Genomic DNA, 21042 nt, shown 5'->3' on the forward strand with positions numbered 1-21042 from the left:
TTGAGACCTCAAATAATGCAAAGAAAACAAGCTCATATTCATAAAGTTTTAAGAGTTCAGAAATAATCAATATTTGGTGGAATAACCCTGGTTGGTTTTTAATCACAGTTTTTTTCATGCATCTTGGCATCATGTTCTCCTCCACCAGTCTTACACACTGCTTTTGGATAACTTTATGCTGCTTTACTCCTGGTGCAAAAATTCAAGCAGTTCAGTTTGGTTTGATGGCTTGTGATCATCCATCTTCCTCTTGATTATATTCTAGAGGTTTTCAATTTGGTAAAATCAAAGAAGCTCATAATATTTAAGTGGTCTCTTATTTTTTCCAGAGCTGTAGTTATTATTAGTTTTAGTTGACAGAACCCTTTTCTAGAGTTGACAGAAACAAGCAATGTCTAGATTTATTCAGATAATTTAATTTAAATATTACATCTATAGAAAAGTAAATCCAGTTAACTAAAAATGTTATTACTTTTCCTCATTTGTTCTGTAGTGCTGACATGTCCTAGTGTCTGAGTCACTCATTTCTTTTTCCAGTGCAGTGGGCAGGGCTAAGCTATTGTTTCATAAATCGATTTTAGTTCTGTTCTAGCTTTAGCTTCAGAAAGGTGGACCTCCAAATCGAGGTCAGTTCAGATGCAGTATGCTCATTTTTCTGATGCCATGAATGTTTTTTGACACTATATGCAGTGCAGTGGGTGGGGCTATAATACTTTTTCATTGGCTGTTTTATTATCTATTCTCATGGACTATAGGTCTCAGTGTTCTGTGCAACAAAACATTTGAAAAAAAAACTACATGATGTCCATTATAATTGATGCAAGGTCTCAAAGGGTTAAATTATGCTAACATTTACATTTTTAAAGCAACTGAGATTTAAAGAAAGTTTCTGAAACTACACACTTCCACTGCAGGACAGATTTATACTAACATTACTTGCTTTTAGTAGCCTAGACTTTCATGACTTAACACGTACAGGCCAAAAGTTTGAACACACCTTTTTTTTATTTTCATGACTATTTACATTGTAGATTCTCACTGAAGCATCAGAACTATGAGAACTATGATTCTCTCAATGAGCTTCAAGAGGTGGTCACCTGAAATGGTTTTCCAACAGTCTTAATGGAAGGAGGTCCCAGAGGTGTTTAGCTCTTCAGTGTGGCACTATTTTGAGCTTGTTAATCGTGTTAAAATATTTCTTTGCATGGCTAACTCTATGCTCCTATCACTAGCATTGTAACAACATTGGTTAAAAGTGATGCATTTAGTAATGCTGGGAATAAATGAATGTGGGCTATTCGACAAAACTTTATCTTGTGTCACTACACCACAAGTACATTTCACAACATTTCACAACTTCCTCTTTACCCTCTTTGGTATAATGTTGCCCTCTGGCATCAAATGAAATGTTACTACACCTTTCCATACCATACCATACCTTATTTTCCATTTATTTACTTTTTTATGTACTTTGTCTTTAATGTAAGTGGGTCTTTAAGTGGGTCATAAATAAAAGACTAGTCATACGTTTTTGTATTTTTTTTTCTTCTTTGTTGGCTTGTGCAGTTAGACTGCTTTTGTCAGACTACTGTATATATATGCATATACACTTAGGTACACTTAAAATCCTTTTATGTATGAATTGTACCAGTCAGGTATTAAAGAGCAGTAAAGCCACTCTGCTGAAGTACAGAGTTATACAGGAGTTTCAGTTTAGTTCTCCAGCACAGAGACTCAAGCAGAATTAGCATTAACCATGCTAATCGCTAGCTATTCTCTGTTCAGAGGTGAGTATTATCGGCCTGTAGCCTGCTACTAACCGCGGCTAGCACTGCTGGAGCAGCATTGGCATTAGCCACTAACCACACTAAGCGCTAACTCCTTTGCCGTTTAGAGGTGATAATATTAGCCTGTAGTTTGCGTGTTTAATGTGTTAAAACAAGCTCTGTGGGACAAACCTCTAAATAATATTGCACTGGCTTAGCAGAACTCTCAGGGTTCCTCAGCGTAGCACCTTAGTAAAACCCAGTCTTAGTGGAAATCTGGAAATCTAAGCTTACTGTAAATAAACAGAAGCGCTTTATTCACCTAAATAAACAGTTTTCAGGAGAGAAATCTGTGTAGATTAACATCCAGCGCTCAGTTGACTCTAAAAGAAAATATATATTTTTAAAAAATTACAGTTTTGTTTACTTAACTTAGCTTAGCTTTACAGGTCTCGCCACCCAATGAATTAGAAGGAAAACATGGCAACACTCCTGTTTTTTTTTTTTTGCTATATAGATGCAGTGGTTTTCATCTTTGGTCCTGGAGACCCCTTTTCCTATCTTGCAAGTGTTGGGCGCTTCTGTGCTCTAAAACAGCTGTTTCAAATTTTCCTCCCTATATGGGTCATAAAGAACATGAAACTATTGGAATTACCCCATTCATGGAGCTGAAACCACGGGTGCATTTTATTACTAATACAGTCAAATTAGCAACTATGTCCCAGATTTGCATGGTACAGAATTTGACATTGAAAAGCAGATCATGATCATGATAACAGGCCTACTTAGCTTTTTATGTAAAACTGTGGTTAAAATTCATGGGAACCAGCTTTAGTTTGTGAATACCCCTTTCCAATGGATGCATTCAGCTACTTTAATGTGTCAGTAAATGCACTCACACAGCTTGTCATGTGCATGTAGAAAAGTACTGCCAGTAGAATAGATTTTCCTTACTCTGTAGGTAGAAGTATGGATACTAGGGTTTAAACTACTTTTTACTCTTTAAGTAAAGTAAAGTAGTGGAACATGAAAGTTAGCTAGCCAGTTAGCTACTGAGACAAACTACTGGCGATCTTTTTTATGCTTGTTATGAAGAATTTGGCCATAAAACATTGACACAACACATTAAACTATGGTAATAAAGTGCTAATCCTCACATTTCTTTAGTCGCCACCATCTTACCAGTGATTCTCATACCCCTCGGTTTGAGGTGAGCATCTGAAAAATCTCTGTATGAAGGGCTACCAAGCCCTATCCCTTCCTTCTACCCCTCCAGCCTAACAAGTAGGGTTAAGTGGTAGGGTTAAGGGGTGAAATGGGATTGGGCCTTACTCTCTTTTTAATACCCCTGATAGTAGGGCTGCAACAATTAGTCGATACTTGGTTACATAAATTTGTAACAGTGCTGCGTTACAGAGTTACAAAGTGCTGGGGACAAAAGTGCAATGTAAGATCACATAGTTTACATTGTGTCTCCAAAAGTGCCCAAACACAACAGATTACATACAGTATTTACTCCCTAAATATTAGTATTTTTCACATTTAAACAACATCTAGACATTTAAAATCTTTAAAAGCCTTTTAAATCTCATGTTAAGTTGTTTCTGTTGTTTTTAGAGAGATAGAGGACATGGCAGAAATAATCGCCAACTAATCGGCTAATCAAAGTCATTAGTCGACTACCAAAATAGTCATTAGTTGCAGCCTATCTACTTGATAGTGAATATAAGCCCCTATAGTGCTGTAAGTTCAGGTTTGATTAGTGGGTTATCTTCCTGACTGCTGTATTCTTGTTTAACCTCCAGAGCCAGTGACCAGCGTTACCATCATACCAAATACGACAGAGCTGATTGAGTTCAACAGCACTGTCAGTCTCAATTGCTCCGCCTCTGGCTCCACCCTCTCGTTCGTATGGTTGAACGGCAGCTCAGAGATAACCGAAGGAGAGCGAGTCGTGCTGAGCGACAGTAACAAGACTCTGACCGTATCCAACGTGAACAGGCACGAGGGAGGGCCGTACACATGTGAAGCGTCCAACGCCATCAGCAGAGCCAAGAGTGAGCCTCAGACCCTCAGCGTTAACTGTGAGTTCCTTCTGATCATGTGACCGTGTGTAGTAGATCAGACTGTAGATAGACTGATGTCTGATTGCTCCATCAGTGGCTCTAAAGCTGACTGAATATATGGACTGTTCTGTTGCAGATGGTCCAGACATTGCTTACGTTAGAGCCGTCCCTTCAGGACCCATCTACAGCTCTGGGTCTGAAGTCATCCTGACCTGCTCAGCCGAGTCCAGTCCCGCTGCTGAGTATCAGTGGGCTCTGGTTGGATCAGTGCTGAGTGATGAGGGTCAAAAGCTCACAATTACCGACATTCAGACCACTGACAATGGCAGCTACACCTGCATAGCCCACAACAACAAGACCCTGAGATACTCCACCTCTCAGACCATCAACATCACTGTAGTGGGTGAGTTATAGAGGCACTGCTGAGTAGATAAGCTCCAGAGAGGAACAGGAAACTGTCCAAAGAGAATTGATTGTGTTGGTGCTTAGTGTTTAATCACACAGGCAGGCTTAACCAAAGACAGTGGCCAGATGTTTTAATATTAAAACCGCCTGCCTAAAATTGTGTAGGTCCCCTCGTGCCAAGAAACAGCTGTGACTTTACACTTTACAGAAATTACACTTATATATATATATATATATATATACACTTATGTATTTTTAGCACTATAATGCACAAAGGATTATAAGGCGCACTATCAATAAATGTCTATTTTCTGGTCTGTTTTACACATAAGGTGCACTAGTAGGTTTTACACTAGTAAGGAACAGGGGTGTTGCCATGTTTTCCTTCTAATTCCTTCTAAAACAAAACTGTTATACTTAAAAAAAAATATTTTAAAGTCAAACAAGCGCTGGAGAATCCAAAATCGTAAAATGAACAAAAGTATTAGACGTCTAATACTTTTGTTCATTTTACGATTTTGGATTCTCCATTGAAAATCAGAAGAACGAATGATACACATATTTTTGGTCCCATATACATCGAAACCGAGTCTTTGGAGTTTTTTATTTTGGCTTTTGGCACCATCAATTTGCATACTGGGTGTGTCAATATCAGTGTTCAGTCATTCCCCCAGGCTACCTTAGGTAAACTTGTAGATCATGCATTATTCATGCATTATCAACTGTCTGGCCTTTATGTTGTATGTTGTAGGCAGTAAGAACAAGCATTGTTTTGTGAGTTCTGTGTTATAGTGTGCTATAGTGTTATTGTTATTAATTTTCTTTAATTTAATGAAATTAATTAACTCAATAAATGCATTGCCTCAATTTATTTTAGTAAATTCAGCTTATCCAGGCTGAGTGCAATAAACAATATATTTATTATCTAAGCTATTTATTTTATAATGAAGACAAGAGAAAAAAACAAGGGAGCCATATGATTGATGGCCTGGTTCTCTAAGTGCTGAGTCACCACTCCCCAAAATGTATTTTTAAAATTACTTTCTAACCTCAGGACATAAAAGTTGCCTTCATTAAATAATAATAACAACCCATATTCAGCAAGCTGTTAGTGGAACAGCAGGGTTATGAACTCTACTGTACAAACGTAACTGATTTTTCTGCTTACTGAAAAATAAGGAAAGAGGATGCTTGAGCTGTGACTGTTCACTTCAGATAAGAAGAGGTCAGAAATACAAAAGGAAATCACACAGACTCAGCTTTAACTGTCGAGAGTTTCAGCAAGTATAGGAGCATTTGTACCATGAATACACAATGATGATCTGAACCTTCTGCTTCTGAGGAAGGTTTCTGCTAACAGTCAGTACCACACTGTAAACCCATTATTTGTTTGAACTGAAAGTTCTCATTCCATCGTTTTTTTATTCTTTTTAAAATGTCTAGTATGAATGAATTTGTGTGAAAAAAAAAGTGCTCTGGTGTTTCTATTTAGCCCTGCTTTAGATCACTGAATTACTGGTCTCTGAAGAAACCTCATGAGCAAGGTTTTTTTGGCTCTTGCTCATGAATATTCATACATGCAAATATATCACCTCTGATTGTCTAACAGCACTGCAGCAGAGAACGCCTACCTGCCCTCCCTCATAGTCAATTTTACAGCTCTAAAACAGTTTTTTAGATATACAGCTACAGAGTTATATAGATACAGCACTGAGTGCTACGTTAAGTTAACCCTTAAACTTTAGATGCTTCAGATGTCAGACTCTCGAGCAGAGAGTGGAGGCTGCCTGCCGGGACGTCACTCTCCCTGCGGCTGAGTGGCTCTCTGACATAATTTTCTGTTCACTTAAGACTAGCACATGCCTCCTCCAATACATGTAACGTCAGTCACCGCCTCTTTTTGAACTGCTGCAGTTGATGCAGCATTGCGAGTAGCATCACAGCGCACTCGGAGGAAAGCGCAGCGACTCACAGACACCTTGTGTTGATTGACGTCACCCTAGGAGTGATGAGGGGAAAGAGCACAAATTGTGCTATTTTTAGGGCTTTGGCAGCTGATGGCAAGCTGCATGATCTGGATTCTAACAAGCTTTTTCCCAATCATAGTGGCAGCACTTTAGACCGCTGGACTATTTGAAGCCAAATGGCCTAGTTTTTCTTAGTTTTCTTTTGCTAGTATTCTTATAACAGTCTCTACCACAGTGTAGAATTTGGTCTGTAGCTATTGACCACTTTTAACAATATCTATTTGCTTACTGGCGGCCATATTTTAAGGATCTATAGGCGCCTGACCTTTGTTTTATCAGTCAGTGGTGCACCTTTGTTTTCAGCTGTCAAGATAGCAATAAACAAGTTTTTTTTTTTTTTAAGAACACAAGAACACTGCGTAGATATATTCACAAGCACTGTTCCTATTTAAACAATGCAGGCATAAGGCATGAAATTAGACTGTTGGCGGGGTGTAAGATAGCAATGAGCATCTTGACGCACCTTGCGCAATGTTTAAAACAGGGCTTTACAAATGAAATGTGCTTACTTGATGTCAGTCCCATGCTTTTTCCCACATCTTTCACATGTGATATATCTCCGTTATTGTTACAGAAAGAATATCTGGAGCGAGACTTATTGGTCCGTCAGATTTGATCATGGAAGGAAACTCCACTACTCTAACCTGCGAGGGGAACGGGACGGTGGACAGCATTAAATGGTTTAAGAATAATGAGAATCTTTCTCCCAGCAGCAGCATCACCTTCTCCTCAGGTAACAGATCAGTTACCATCAGTCCAATCAGAAGAGCCGACCGCGGTGATTACAATTGTACTCTCATCAACCCTGTTAGCTCTGGTTCTGCAGCCTACAGAATGACCGTAAACTGTGAGTACAATACACTCACACCTGCTGCTGATTCACGTTTAGGCCTGATTAAACAGCTCAACACCTTGTTTCTCTGTGTTTTATACTCTGTGTTCCAGTTGGACCCGACAGTATTCGGGTTGACGGGCGGAGTGAAGTGGAGGAGGAGGGAAATGTGGAGTTATCCTGCAAGACGGATTCTGAACCAGTACCTCTTTATAAATGGGAGTTTAATGGAACTGAAAAGCCTGAAGTGACTACAGAAACATTTACAGTAAATTCAGCGAAGTTCTCAGACAGTGGAAATTACACCTGCATCGCCCGGAATAACGTCACCAAACTTGAGGCGACAGCGTCCCGCACTGTGGTGGTTAAAGGTAAGCCTCCTTTTGCAGACCCACATTGGCCATTCCACTGATGAAATGTAATAAAACCTGTATCACAGACGGAGGTGGACGAGAGGATGAAACTGCATATATATTTAATTTTATGAAACAAACAAGATAAACAAAACAAGAACAGAAAGTAAACATGGAAAAAAAACTATAAAAATAACTAAACAACCTAAAAATACAAGGACTAAAAATAAATAAAAAACTAAGAAACAAGAAAAGCAGCATAAACACTAGGATTACAACACATACAACCATACAAGAATACTACGTATATATATAAAAAAAGGGGCTTATACCGTATACACAAAAAAGGTTGAGGAACACCTGGGACCAGTAACAAGGGGGCGGGATAACGCCTGCATGCATGGTGCCAAATCAAAACTATTATTGCCTGGAAAGATGCACTCCAAGCTATGGAGACTTTATTAATCTCTTAATGGCTTATATAAAAAGTAATACGTTTTATTTTGTTCTTTTTTTTCCATATTGTACTGATCTTCTCTGTTTGTATGATGATCCATCAGCACACCCAGGGGGTGAAAGGGTGAAGGGGCATGGGGAGGGGGCGGGGTGGTAGGGAGGGTGGTTTTGTTTGCTATTTGTTTTTTGTGATGTTGAATAATTGTAAAATTAACAATGGTATCAAAACGAATAAAAAATCGGTCACAAAAAAAAGGGGGCGGGATAACAAACAACCAATGACAGGGTGGGGCTATTTTAACTAGGAAAAAAATAAGTAAAAATAATACCCCAGTAGATACAGATACAGCATTTTAGTACTTAAGTACAGTAGTAAAGTAAAAATAATACTCCAGTAGATACAGATACAGTATTTTAATACTTAAGTACAAAGTAGTAAAGTAAAAATAATACTCCAGTAGATACAGATACAGCATTTTAGTACTTAAGTACAGTAGTAAAGTAAAAATAATACTCCAGTAGATACAGATACAGTATTTTAATACTTAAGTACAAAGTAGTGAAGTAAAAATAATACTTCAGTAGATACAGATACAGCATTTTAGTACTTAAGTACACAGTAGTGAATTTAAAATAATACTTCAGTAGATACAGATACAGCATTTTAGTACTTAAGTACAAAGTAGTAAAGTAAAAATAATACTCCAGTAGATACAGATACAGCATTTTAGTACTTAAGTACAGTAGTAAAGTAAAAATAATACCCCAGTAGATACAGATACAGCATTTTATTACTTAAGTACAAAGTAGTAAAGTAAAAATAATACTCCAGTAGATACTGATACAGCATTTTAGTACTTAAGTACAAAGTAGTAAAGTAAAAATAATACTCCAGTAGATACAGATACAGTATTTTAATACTTAAGTACAAAGTAGTGAATTTAAAATAATACTCCAGTAGATACAGATACAGCATTTTAGTACTTAAGTACAGTAGTAAAGTAAAAATAATACTCCAGTAGATACAGATACAGTATTTTAGTACTTAAGTACAAAGTAGTAAAGTAAAAATAATACTCCAGTAGATACAGATACAGTATTTTAGTACTTAAGTACAGTAGTGAAGTAAAAATAATACTCCAGTAAATTCAGCTACATTATTTTATTATTTAAGTACAAAGTAGTGAAGTTAAAATAATACTCCAGTAGATACAGATACAGTATTTTAGTACTTAAGTACAAAGTAGTGAAGTAAAAATAATACTCCAGTAGATACAGATACAGCATTTTAGTACTTAAGTACAAAGTAGTGAAGTAAAAATAATACTCCAGTAGATACAGATACAGTATTTTAGTACTTAAGTACAAAGTAGTGAAGTAAAAATAATACTCCAGTAGATACAGATACAGCATTTTAGTACTTAAGTACAAAGTAGTGAAGTAAAAATAATACTCCAGTAGATACAGATACAGCATTTTAGTACTTAAGTACAGTAGTAAAGTAAAAATAATACTCCAGTAGATACAGATACAGCATTTTAGTACTTAAGTACAGTAGTGAAGTAGTTCTACTTCCTTACTATAGATCTCTAGTAGGTACCATCCAGTGGAAAAGCTCCATTTGAAACAGTCCAGAGGCAGATCTGCTGAGGTCTACTGAGGACATTAAAGCTATTGGCTCGTTAAAAAGCACAGAGTGCCAGAGGAGCTTCTGTTGGCTGAAGATCTTCATTGTCTTCATTACAAGCTGTGAAACAGGGCGCTCTAATTAACAAATGTCAGATTTGCTTAATACTTTCAGGAAATTAGGTCACTATGTCCAGTGTAAATGCCGTCAAACTTTAGTAGTTAGACAAAAAAAGAGGGCTGCCTCGAGGTCACAGGCTGCAGAGCAGGGCGGAGCGGAGCTGACGGTCTGTTATTGGTCCGGCCCATAACCAGCCCTTTTACAATAACCACACCTTTTTTGAACAGAGCTGAATAACGTTTTAAAAAACGAATTCTGTGGGGATATAAAAAATTGACAATATAAGCAGAGGTTACACTAGCTGTTGCATTTCAATAATGGAGGTAGAATTACAGTATTTTGGAAAAAAACGTGATTGAAAGTTGTTTGTTTTGCCATTGAAACCTATGGGGATGGGTGGGGTTACACAGCTTTCTGCAACCGAGCAGATGATGCTCTGTCCAGCTATACACAGTCTATGATCACAGCAATATTCTCTGATTAAGCACAATTAATTGCACTTGTTCTTTTTAAAACCTTTTTTTTTAGACATTTAATAATGGATATTTAAATGTAAATTAAAATACGAAGGTAACATTGGCTAAATGGATTTTTTTATTTATAGACAGTGTATGTGTGTGTATGTATGTATGTCATCAGGATGCTTCTTCACAGAGTATTTTGGTTTGTTTAACAGTTTTTTTAAGTTATTACATCATTCCTTATGTGTTCCTTCATAGTCTGGATGGCTTCAGTATCCATTCATTCAATTTTGCAAAGATTTTCTTCACAATGCCTTCAGTTACTCAGCTTTGGTGGTTAAACACACTGTAAACCAAAGGCTAATCCCTGAACACTGACATGGATTGACCCTGGGTTGAAATCCAGGTCACTCCAGTCACTGCACATTCAGCTGTTCACTTTAATGCATCTAATGCAGAGTTCTATCTGTTTCTTTTCTTCAGTATCTGGTATAGTCACTAGATCCACTACAGATCTCTGTATCAGATGCTATGTTTAGGTTTCATATAGGTGGATACTCACATTACCCCAGTTTCTACAAGTATTAATTCCAGACATGGCTGGAACCCACAGTTTCACTAATGAGATCTCCTTAAGACAGGGACTTAATTAGAAGAGTCTCGTGCTGAGCTCCAGCCATGCTGTACCGCTGCTGTGTTGGGTTTGGTGCCTTTGCTTAAACACTAAATTGCAGTTTTTACACTTAGGGTTACAAATTCCATTGGTGCTTGAAAGATTTTATATACTTTCTGCATAAATTTGACCTAAAACATCATTAGATTTTCTCACAAGTCCTAAAAGTAGATAACGAGAACCCAGTTAACCAAAATCATGGAAAGAAATTATTCTTTTCATTTATTTATTAAGAAAAATTATCCAATATTACATATTTGTAAGTTTTAAAAGTATGTGAACCTTTAGGACTCTAGGTGTTTTCAATCAATGGGATGACGATCAGATGTGAGTGGGCGGAGCCTGTGTTATTTAAAGAACAGGGATCTATCAAAGTCTGCTCTTCACAACACGTTTGTCGAAGTATATCGTGGCAAAAACAAAAGAGATTTCTGCGGGGCCACAGGAGTGGTCGACCAACAAAGATCACACTCCAACAATCCAAGAGAAAGGCTTACGATAGTTGACGAGGTCAAACACAGAACCCAAGTGTAACTAATAAGCAAATGAAGGCCTCCCTTACATTGGCTGAGTTCTGTTACCTCGTTTTTCCACCACTGAAAAATGCCCCTTACTCACTGCTACTGTCTACTACATTTTCCCTTCTCCTCATGGCCATTTTGGTCATGGTAGACCAACAAAGATCAAGGCTTATAATAGTTGGCGAGGTCACAAAGGACCCCACAGTAACTTCAAAGCAACTGAAGGCCTCCTTTACTTTGGCTAATGTCAATGTTCATGAGTCCACCATCAGGAGAATCCTGAATAATAATGGTCTGTAGGCAGGGTTGTAAGGAGAAAGCCACTTAGTTTCTTGCCAATTTGTGAAAACATGGTCCCATAGTGCCAATGTATAATTTATTCATTTGTGATTCAGTGTATTAAATGCTGCTTTCTCTGTGTTTTTTAGAAAAGGGATCTTTGACTGGAGGGTCGCTGTCTCCTGGTGATATAGCTGGGATTGTCATTGGGGTCTTGGTGGGAGTCGCTGCAGTTGTGGGTTTGATTTTCTACTTTAAGAAAAGGCAAGTATACCCCTTATTCACCTTACATACTTCAGAGAGAAAGTAATAATGATGCTTAGTGATAATATGAATAATAATAATAATAATAATAGTAACAACAGCAATTGTCCAAATAATTGTCTATACTGTATAAACTTCAATATAGCCAGTTATCCAAAACAGGCGACAATAACTGGATGGTGCACAGCTGGTCTATGGTGAAAAAACAGGAGTATTAGTGATCTATAGGCAGCTTGATTTAAGGCATGCCAGTGTATCTTTGCTATCGTAACGACGGGAAAAGTATCCCTTAAGCAGCTTGAAACACACAAAAGGCATTTACTAATTCTCTTAATTCTCTTAATCATGGATGTGTTTTGGGTATAACATGCAGAAAACAAATCAGCATGTCACTTGCCATTCATTCCCTTTAAGAGCCAGGTGCTCTCTGACTTTGGCGAATTGCTATTTAAACGGCGCAGCTACCTGAAAGTGTCCAACGCTTCTCAGCAGAGGAAACTGACCTGCTCATTCACACTGTGAAGGTGTGCGAGCATTTACAAGAACTGCAGAATGTCATTTTATTAATTATTGCCAAGAAGCATGTGAGAGTTACTTTACCTGAAGAAAAAAAAAGAGTTAATGCAAATGAGTGTTGCATAAATAACATATATGACTCCAGACTATGCTGAATTAAGGTAAATTTAACTTGAAATATTAACTCTCTGTAGCAGGTGAGACACTGTAAGTCTGGATAAGTTGAAGTTACTTTAATACTTTCTGTTGCTTCAAAAAAAAAAAAAAAAAAAAAATATATATATATATATATATTTTTTTTTTTTACTGAAAACCTTATATACACTATAATTTTTATTTTATTTTAAATATTTTCTATAATTATATTGGTTCCTTTATTCAAACCGTAGTAGTAGACTTTCCACACAAACTATTAAATGCAAATGAAGGTAAATGCAGGTCGCGGCTTCTGTTTTGTGGGAATCGTTCATGCAGGACTTCCCATAAGGGTCCACAAATGTTCAGTTGGTGGTTTAGACCGTTGTTAATGATTGACCCTCTGTGGTTATTTATTGACAATGCTCTTTCACACAGTTCATTCTAGACTCTGAAAATCCCTCCAGCAGTCAGAAAGGTCAGGTTTAGTTTCGTGTGTCTGGATTTACACTGATGTACACTGAAAGTTCATTAGCTGACAGCTCATTTCTCATTTCTCTTTTTAGCTGAATTAAAGGACTGTTAAACCCCTGGACTGTAGGAAGAATGTTTTCAGTACTATATTGAGATAATTGAGCTGAGAGTGTACGTATAGAGATTATGTTGAAGATAATGTTGGAGAACATATTAAATGTTCTTTAAACAAATCAGATAGTGATTTCCATGCCATATATATATTTTATTATAATTATAATTTATATGTTTTTATTGCTTTTACCATTCAGGCCAAAGTCCAGCTCTAAAGAAGACAAGCAGAATGGAGGTAAGTAGGGAGATCTTCAGTCCAGTAAGATCCTGACAGAATCTTTAGTAATAATTCCTTTGTTACTTATTGCCTAGCAGGGAGCGTCATGATGAGTTTATTTCAGTAATTCAGTTCAAAATGTGAAACTCATTTGTTATATAGATGTATTAAACACAGAGTGATCTATTTTAAGCTTTTATTTCTTTCATTGTTGATGATTATGGCTTACAGCCAATGAAAACCTGTCTCAGAATATTATAATATTATATAAGACCAACTGGTACTTTTGGCAGTGTGGGTGGTGGTGTTCCAAGTCCTGCTGGAAAATGAAATCCACATCTCGACTGTGTTATATCAAGTCTAAAGTCAGATTGATCATATTATATAATAATATAATATAATATTCTAATTTTCGGAGACACTAATTTTTGGATTTTCATTGGCTGTAAGCCATAATCATAAACAATAAAAGAAATAAATGTTTAAAATAGATCCCTTTGTGTGTAATACATCTATATAATATATGAGTTTCACATTTTCAACTAAATCATTGAAGTAAATTAACTTTTCAATGATATTAAATTTTTTTTTAATGCAAATTAATTATCTTTTCATGATAGTTCATTATTTATTGTAGACCCAATCTCATTTATTTGTGTTTAGCTATTTTCATTGGCTACTGCATGTTTGGTGCTTAAGATTGTATGTATTGTATGTAACATTCATGAGTAAAACTTACACCTTTCCTATTGGCTCCTGTACTATTTATTTCTATACTGGGTGTGTCCTAATCCCCAACCACACCCCTTCCCCCTAACTTCACTCAACCCTCAGTGTGCAGTCCTTCCCCCAGAGTACTTTCCTCTATCTGGCCTCAGTGTTGAAGGCTAAAAGAACAGGTTACAAGTTACTCTGCTGTTGACAATGTAAAAAGTAGATTAAAGTATACTAAGCATTATTATACTATAGTGCACTAAAGTGTTCTTGTAGCCACATATTTAATCACTCTATTTAAATAGTGCTAAAATAGAACAACTTTTTTGTACTTATTATACTTTAATTACAGTATAAAAATACTGTCTTAAAAAAAGAGTCTTACTTGAATTGTGCTAAGTGTTTTTAACTGTACTAAAATGGAACTATTTTAAATATACTTAAGTATCATTTAAACATTTAAACTACTTCATGTATGTAACCCCATATTTTAAATATGCTTACAGTAAAATTATAATTATACATTTAATAATGAGTACCGTATTACAACAGTATCACTTATATTATACACCAGGTATATTACAATAGGAATGTACTAAGAATTGATGTTAAATATATGTGATGTATTTACATTAGAGTACAAATAGTTTTAAATTCTAGTGTACTTTGTTGAGGATAAAAAATATATTTTAATATACTGTACTACAATTTTTAGTGTGTTACAAATTTACTTTACATTTTTTATTTGACATTTAAATGTGTTACTTAACACTGTATTCTATAATTTACTTTCATTTACTATTTATATTTTCCTAAATATAATTTCAGAGCATTGAAATACATTATATCATTGAAATATCATGTTATTATATTAATGTAATTCCTAAATATATTTTTAAAGCATTTTTTTTTACGAATGTAGTAATTTAATTTACTTTCTAAAACATTAATGATAGATTGTACTTTAAGTGAACTACTGTAATAGTTGTAACACACTTTACTAAAATGTACAATATATTGTACGTATATTTGGAAATAAGTATTTTAGAAGTATATTGAATTACATTACATTAAAAGTGTATTTCATAGTAGTGTATTTATTTAAAATACACTATATTGTACTTACATCTGTTATTGTACATACATCTGTTTAATTATAATACATTTAATGTGTATTACAGCTGTATCACTATTTTACACAAGGTATATTAGAAATGTACTAAGAATTAATGTTACATATATGTGATCTATTTACATTAGAGTACAAATATACTTCCCGTTCCTGTCTTTTATAAGTTTCACACTTCCAGTATACTTCGTTGGGTATAAAAAATATATTTTAATATACTGTTATATACAATACAATTTTTTGTGTGTTACAAATTTACTTTACATTTTTATGTGGCATTTAAATGTGTTATTCATACTGTTTTCTATAATTTACTTATATTTATATTATATTTATATTTTTCTGTTCTCTTTTATTCAATAACAGACTCGTTTGTCTAATGATTAATTTGGGTTTCTGTTTCTTCTTCACACAGTCGCTCAGAACGGAGGAGAACACGTGAGTCACTCTCTCTTTTTTCATCTCTCTTTCTCTCTCTCTCTCTCTCTTAAACGTGTGGTAAAGTTCATTCGTCTGTTCTTTATAAGCGTATCATAAATATTGTAGATAAGGTCAGTGTCAGAGCTCTTTATAACCCTGTAGTGATTTTATAGTCATATTGACTCTTCCAGGCAGTGTGTTTATAATTTACAGCAAATAACCGAGGACTTTGACCCACACACAAATTCCAAATAACAATTGCTGGTTCGAATCCCGGTCATGCAGCATGCCTTTAGCTGCTGGAGCCCTGTATTAGAGGATGAATTTGTGGAAAAACAGTAGAAAAGTTGTAATTTTTTTTTTAAATAACAAAAAATAACAATTCTGTCGTTATAAGAATTTATAATGCAGAAAACGAGAAATTACCAAAATAAGGAAAAAAGATTAAGTGCTTTTAGACCTTAAATAATTTGCATATTTGTTTAGAAACAACAATAATAATGTTTAACTCAGGAAGAGTTCAAAATAAGCCTGATTTTTAAACACAACTTTCAAGTGTCTCTGCGTGCTCTCCACCAGTCTTTCACACTGCTTTTGAGTGACCTTATGCCTTTAACTCCTGCTGCAGTTGAAGCAGTTTAGCTTTGTTTGATGGCTTGTGACTATCAAACTTCCTCTTGATTTCCATTCCTTCAGTAGTTTACTGAAGTGTATTTAGCTATAAAGGTATTTTATACTAAATTACAACTTCATTAACATTACATTAAAGTTAAATCATTAGGATATTATGACATAAGTCAATTTCACTAATGTTATTTGAGTAAACAGTAGTGTCACCATTTATCGTGTACCATGTACCATCATGTGGAAACAAAACCAAACACAAATATAACTATAAATATACATTTTTTTTTTTAGCTAATATAATTTCCATACTCTTTTGTTTGTATCACACACTTTTTTACTGTATTCCCTCTTTTCTTTTAAGGAGCTAAACTATGCCGAGGTCCGGCATGTCCAGCCTGATCAGAGTGTGGTGAACATGGGACACAGCACACAGACCCGGCACGGCACTCCAGCCATGGTGAGGGCTAACCGCGGCGCTGCACCAAATCAGGTTAGCCACTGTGTTTTATTTAAAGGAGAAATCTGGTGTGAAATCCACTTGTGTTTTATCGAAACATGATATCGAGTACAAACTTTTGTGGAATAACCCATCTCTCTTCACTTCCAGCATTCTAAAATACAGAGCTTTTAGCCGATGCTCCCAACAGGTTTACAATGCTAGTGATAGGGGCATAAAGTTGCCCATGCAAAGACATGGCTATATTTATACTATTAACAAGCTGAAAGTAGCTCCACACTTCATTGGTAAAATTCTGAGGGCTCTGACATTTAAAACAAGGCTCTGATAACTTTGAAAATGCACAGATAGTTTATTAAAAACACTGTTTATACTCACATTATTTTGTACCTGAAGTAGTTTTCCTACAAATTGTGATATCTTGAAATTAAATCACTATCAGTCGACTGATAAGTAAAAACGAGTAGAGAAGGTAGGATAGAGAAAATTAATTCTGTGAAAATACATAAATTCCAGCTGTAGCTGAAAATATCTCAGTAATATTCATGCATTTCCACTAAATACATTTTGCAGTCTGTTCCCCTATTCTACCTATTTGTTTATGCTCATAAATGATAAATGATGAATAAACCCATCAGTGTATCCTTTGCTATTTCCTTTAAGATGGATTAAAATTGATTTGGTGGATTGCTGTTTTAACAGCGCAGCGCTTCTTGCGCTTTGTTGATGTAAAAGTTAGTTTTGTGCACAGCTGTGTGTCTTTATGCGTGTGTTTAAGGAGCAGGAGTGTAACCTATGTTGACAAGATAGCAATCAACGCCTGATAATTGACTGTTGTCAGGGTTTTAATCAGTCAGTTGCACACCTTTTCTTTTTGCCATTTTCAAGAAAGCAATACAGCAGAAATTTACTGTATTTTTCGCACTATAAGGCACACTTAAAATTTACATTTTTTACAAAAATCAACAGTGCACCTGGATTATTATTCTATTGGTCAGGTTGTAAGAAGCGGTAAAGTCAGTCCGCTGAAGTAAAGCTTTACAAGGAAGTTTCAGTGAAGTTTGTCCAGCATTAAGGCTGGAGCAATTTTTTCGCTAGCTCTTTCGTCAGTCAGAGGTGAGTATATCACACAGTTTTTATGCATCTTGGCATCATGTTCTCCTCCACCAGTCTTACACACTGCTTTTGGATAACTTTATGCTGCTTTACTCCTGGTGCAAAAATTTAAGCAGTTCTGTTTGGTTTGATGGCTTGTGATCATCCATCGTCCTCTTCATTATATTCTAGATAATTTTAAAGTGGTTTCTTATTTTTTTGCAGAGCTGTATATTCATAAGAACTGTTGATATTTAAACAGTGCAGGGTGGGGGTGAAGGATAGGGCCCTAAGTGTTTATACATTTATTGTTCCTTACTTCCTTATAGCACTGAAATCATATTGCACACATTCTTCTTCTGGCTTCAGCTATTTCTGGATGATTTTTTTTTTTTGATTGCTTATCTGGATTTGTCACAGGGTGTGAAGCCGCCCGCACCGACGGAAGTGACGTACTCTGAGGTGAAGAAGTGATGAGATTAGCCGCGGACTGAGGAGCACTGAGCGATCCTGCGGCCTGATACAAACACCATAATCCCACCTGCATAAAACACACAGATACTGGTTCCAGATAACTGTGAGTAACGTGGAAAAGCAAACACAGCGTGGAACAGGAGAATCCCAGACTGGTGCTGCACTGCTGGACTGCACTTCTTCAGCTAACAGCCATCCTGAGGAGAGAATACCACAGACTGATTCACAGCAGCTCTCAGAGATGGATCCAAGGTTTTAAATCAAGTACAGGGGTTGGACAATGAAAAAATGAAACACCTGGTTTTAGACCACAATAATTTATTGTCCCGACGGACAGTTCTAGTTCTGGCGGAAACAGGAGAGTTGAGGTGCACATTGAATTCTGCCGTGATTTGAGCAGCCGTGGTTTTATGTTTTTTTGGATACAATCCGGGTTAGCACCCGAACATCCCTTTCAGACAGCTTCCTCTTACAGCGTCCACAGTTAATCCTGTTGGATGTGGTTGGTCCTTCTTGGTGGTATGCTGACATTACCCTGGATGCCGTGGCTCTTGATGCATCACAAAGACTTGCTGTCTTGGTCACAGATGCACCAGCAAGACGTGCACCAACAATTTGTCCTCTTTTGAACTCTGGTATGGCACCCATTATGTTGTGTGCATTACAATATTTTGATCAAAACTGTGCTCTTACCCTGATAATTGAACCTTCACACTCTGCTCTTACTGGTGCAATAATGTGCAATTAATGAAGATTGACCACCAGGCTGCTCCAATTAGGCCAAGAAACCTCCCACACTAAAATGACAGGTGTTTCAGTTTCATTGTCCAACCCCTGTAAATGTAATTTGTAAATATATGTTTAATACGATATTAATATGCGCAGCCTGTTTAACTTTCCAGCTTTTATTTCGTTAGTAATAAACTAAAAAAAAAAAAAAAACTCTATGTTGAACTTATATTATTATATTAATACTCATAATAAAATTCTAACTAAGGGCGTTTTCACACCTGTAGTTTGTTTTATTAGCTCAGATCAGTTGATGAGTTTGTTAACTTGGCACATTTTCCCGTTTTTCGGTTTGGTTTGTTTTCACACAGGCACAAACCTAAACACACCAAAATACACACCAATAAACCATGTGAGCATGTTATCTCCCTGTTGATTGGTCAGAACTGTCTGAAGCGGGAGCAAAAAAGTAAATATAGCGAGAAAAAATTGCTCAAAAAAATGCTAATAAATGTAAAGGTTAGATTGAGAGGGGCATTGGGTGATGTATGGGTTTAGAGGCAGGGCCGAAAGGGAGAGCTGATTGGCTGAGCTGCAGCTGCAGCAGTTGTGTGATTCTGATAGTGGTGAGATGCACCAGATCAGCAGGGCGGTGGTTAGAGGCGGGCGATATGGCCCTAAAATAATATCGCGAATTTTAAAAAATATTTTATACTGTAAATGAGGCCTATAGCACAGTTGAGCCTGTGGGGGCGCTTGCAGAGGCCGAAATGCAATAAAAATATTGCAAATAAAAAGTTTTTAAAGGTTAGGAAATGTTTTTACATTGTTAAGCAGGACTAATATGTTTTTTAACATACTAATATACTTTTGAGGAACACATTTCAGCTATTAATGAAAAATATAGATGGTTTAGGATTTAATTATATAACATTATATTATAATATTGTGTGTTCAGGGTAATTCAGATGTGCTCGGCTGGTCGTAGAACACATTCTGTTACTCAGTATTTATTTAGTGCCTTATTCAAGCTGTGCTATAACAAAAAAACAAAACATGTTTTAGCCACCGATTCCACAGAGACCCGTCCCGTCGTGTCCCGCAGGCGACATCTTTAACCTCATCACTGGACTTTACCTACAGGAGGAAGTTCTGTTCGAGTTCTCAGGGAACTGAAAGCTGCGGGTCACTTTGAAGCAGAACTTTATTTTTTTATAAGCCTGTGCTTCTTCTTCTTCTGTTTTTTTTTTTTTTATGAACATTTTAATGAACTTTTTAATGAACTTTTCAGCAGAATATCTGCGTGTGTCGTGTGTTGTTATTTTAATGTGTAAAAATAATGTAAATTAAAATGCTGCTTTGTATTTTGTGTACTTTGATTAGAATGCATTTTGTAAATGGAGGACAAGCACAATATATAAATCTGTAATATATATTTTATCTAGATAATGTAGATATTTTTCATATGGATGTTTCAGATTTAATGATATAATGTTATAATAGGATTCATATCCAATTAAATTTATTTAAGTTACAATTAAATGACTGTCCTTCATACAGTTCTAATAAACAGATTATTCATATATTATATAATGCTGTCGCTGACCAATGAAAAACAAGTATCTCAATTTTTGACATTTTTTAGTTTAGTACATAATTAAAAAAAAAAAAAACTGTCCCTTACACTGTGTCAACATTTTTGGGATTTTGATTAATTGACCAATAGAAATTCATTAAAAAAACTTGAAAACTTGAATTTTTACATCGACTTTCATTGAAAGATTAATTAAAAGATTAAAGCTGTTTTGAGACACTTGTTTTTGAGATTGGACAGTGATCATATGCGGTTACAATGCTAAATCTAACATCTGAAATGACTGTTAATAATAACAATAAAAAAAAAGTAAATAAATAAAAATAAAAAAGTCTGAACTTAAATGAGACCATGATACATTATAAGCCCTCCTGCATTTCCGGTAAGCCCTCTGATTAGCAAGATTAATTGTCATAATTTATTATTTATTTATCATAAATTTATTAAACCTTATTATTTTATATATTTTATATAATATATACAAAATATAAAATATA

General features: G+C 35.7%; 1 protein-coding gene across 1 annotated transcript in view; it reads left to right on the forward strand.

Annotated features, from left to right (window-relative positions):
• LOC103025185 (carcinoembryonic antigen-related cell adhesion molecule 5) overlaps window positions 1-12060 on the forward strand; it is a 40154-nt gene extending 28094 nt beyond the window's left edge. The window contains exons 10-14 of the mRNA XM_049480498.1: window positions 3572-3850; window positions 3969-4235; window positions 6839-7111; window positions 7210-7467; window positions 11736-12060. Of these exons, the coding sequence (XP_049336455.1) occupies window positions 3572-3850; window positions 3969-4235; window positions 6839-7111; window positions 7210-7467; window positions 11736-11896 (1238 nt within the window). The 3' untranslated portion in view covers window positions 11897-12060. The remainder of the gene's footprint in view (window positions 1-3571; window positions 3851-3968; window positions 4236-6838; window positions 7112-7209; window positions 7468-11735) is intronic.
• The last annotated feature ends 8982 nt before the right edge of the window (window positions 12061-21042 follow it).

Source organism: Astyanax mexicanus, chromosome 6, assembly GCF_023375975.1.
Source record: "Astyanax mexicanus isolate ESR-SI-001 chromosome 6, AstMex3_surface, whole genome shotgun sequence".
NCBI classification, from domain to species: Eukaryota; Metazoa; Chordata; class Actinopteri; order Characiformes; family Acestrorhamphidae; genus Astyanax; species Astyanax mexicanus.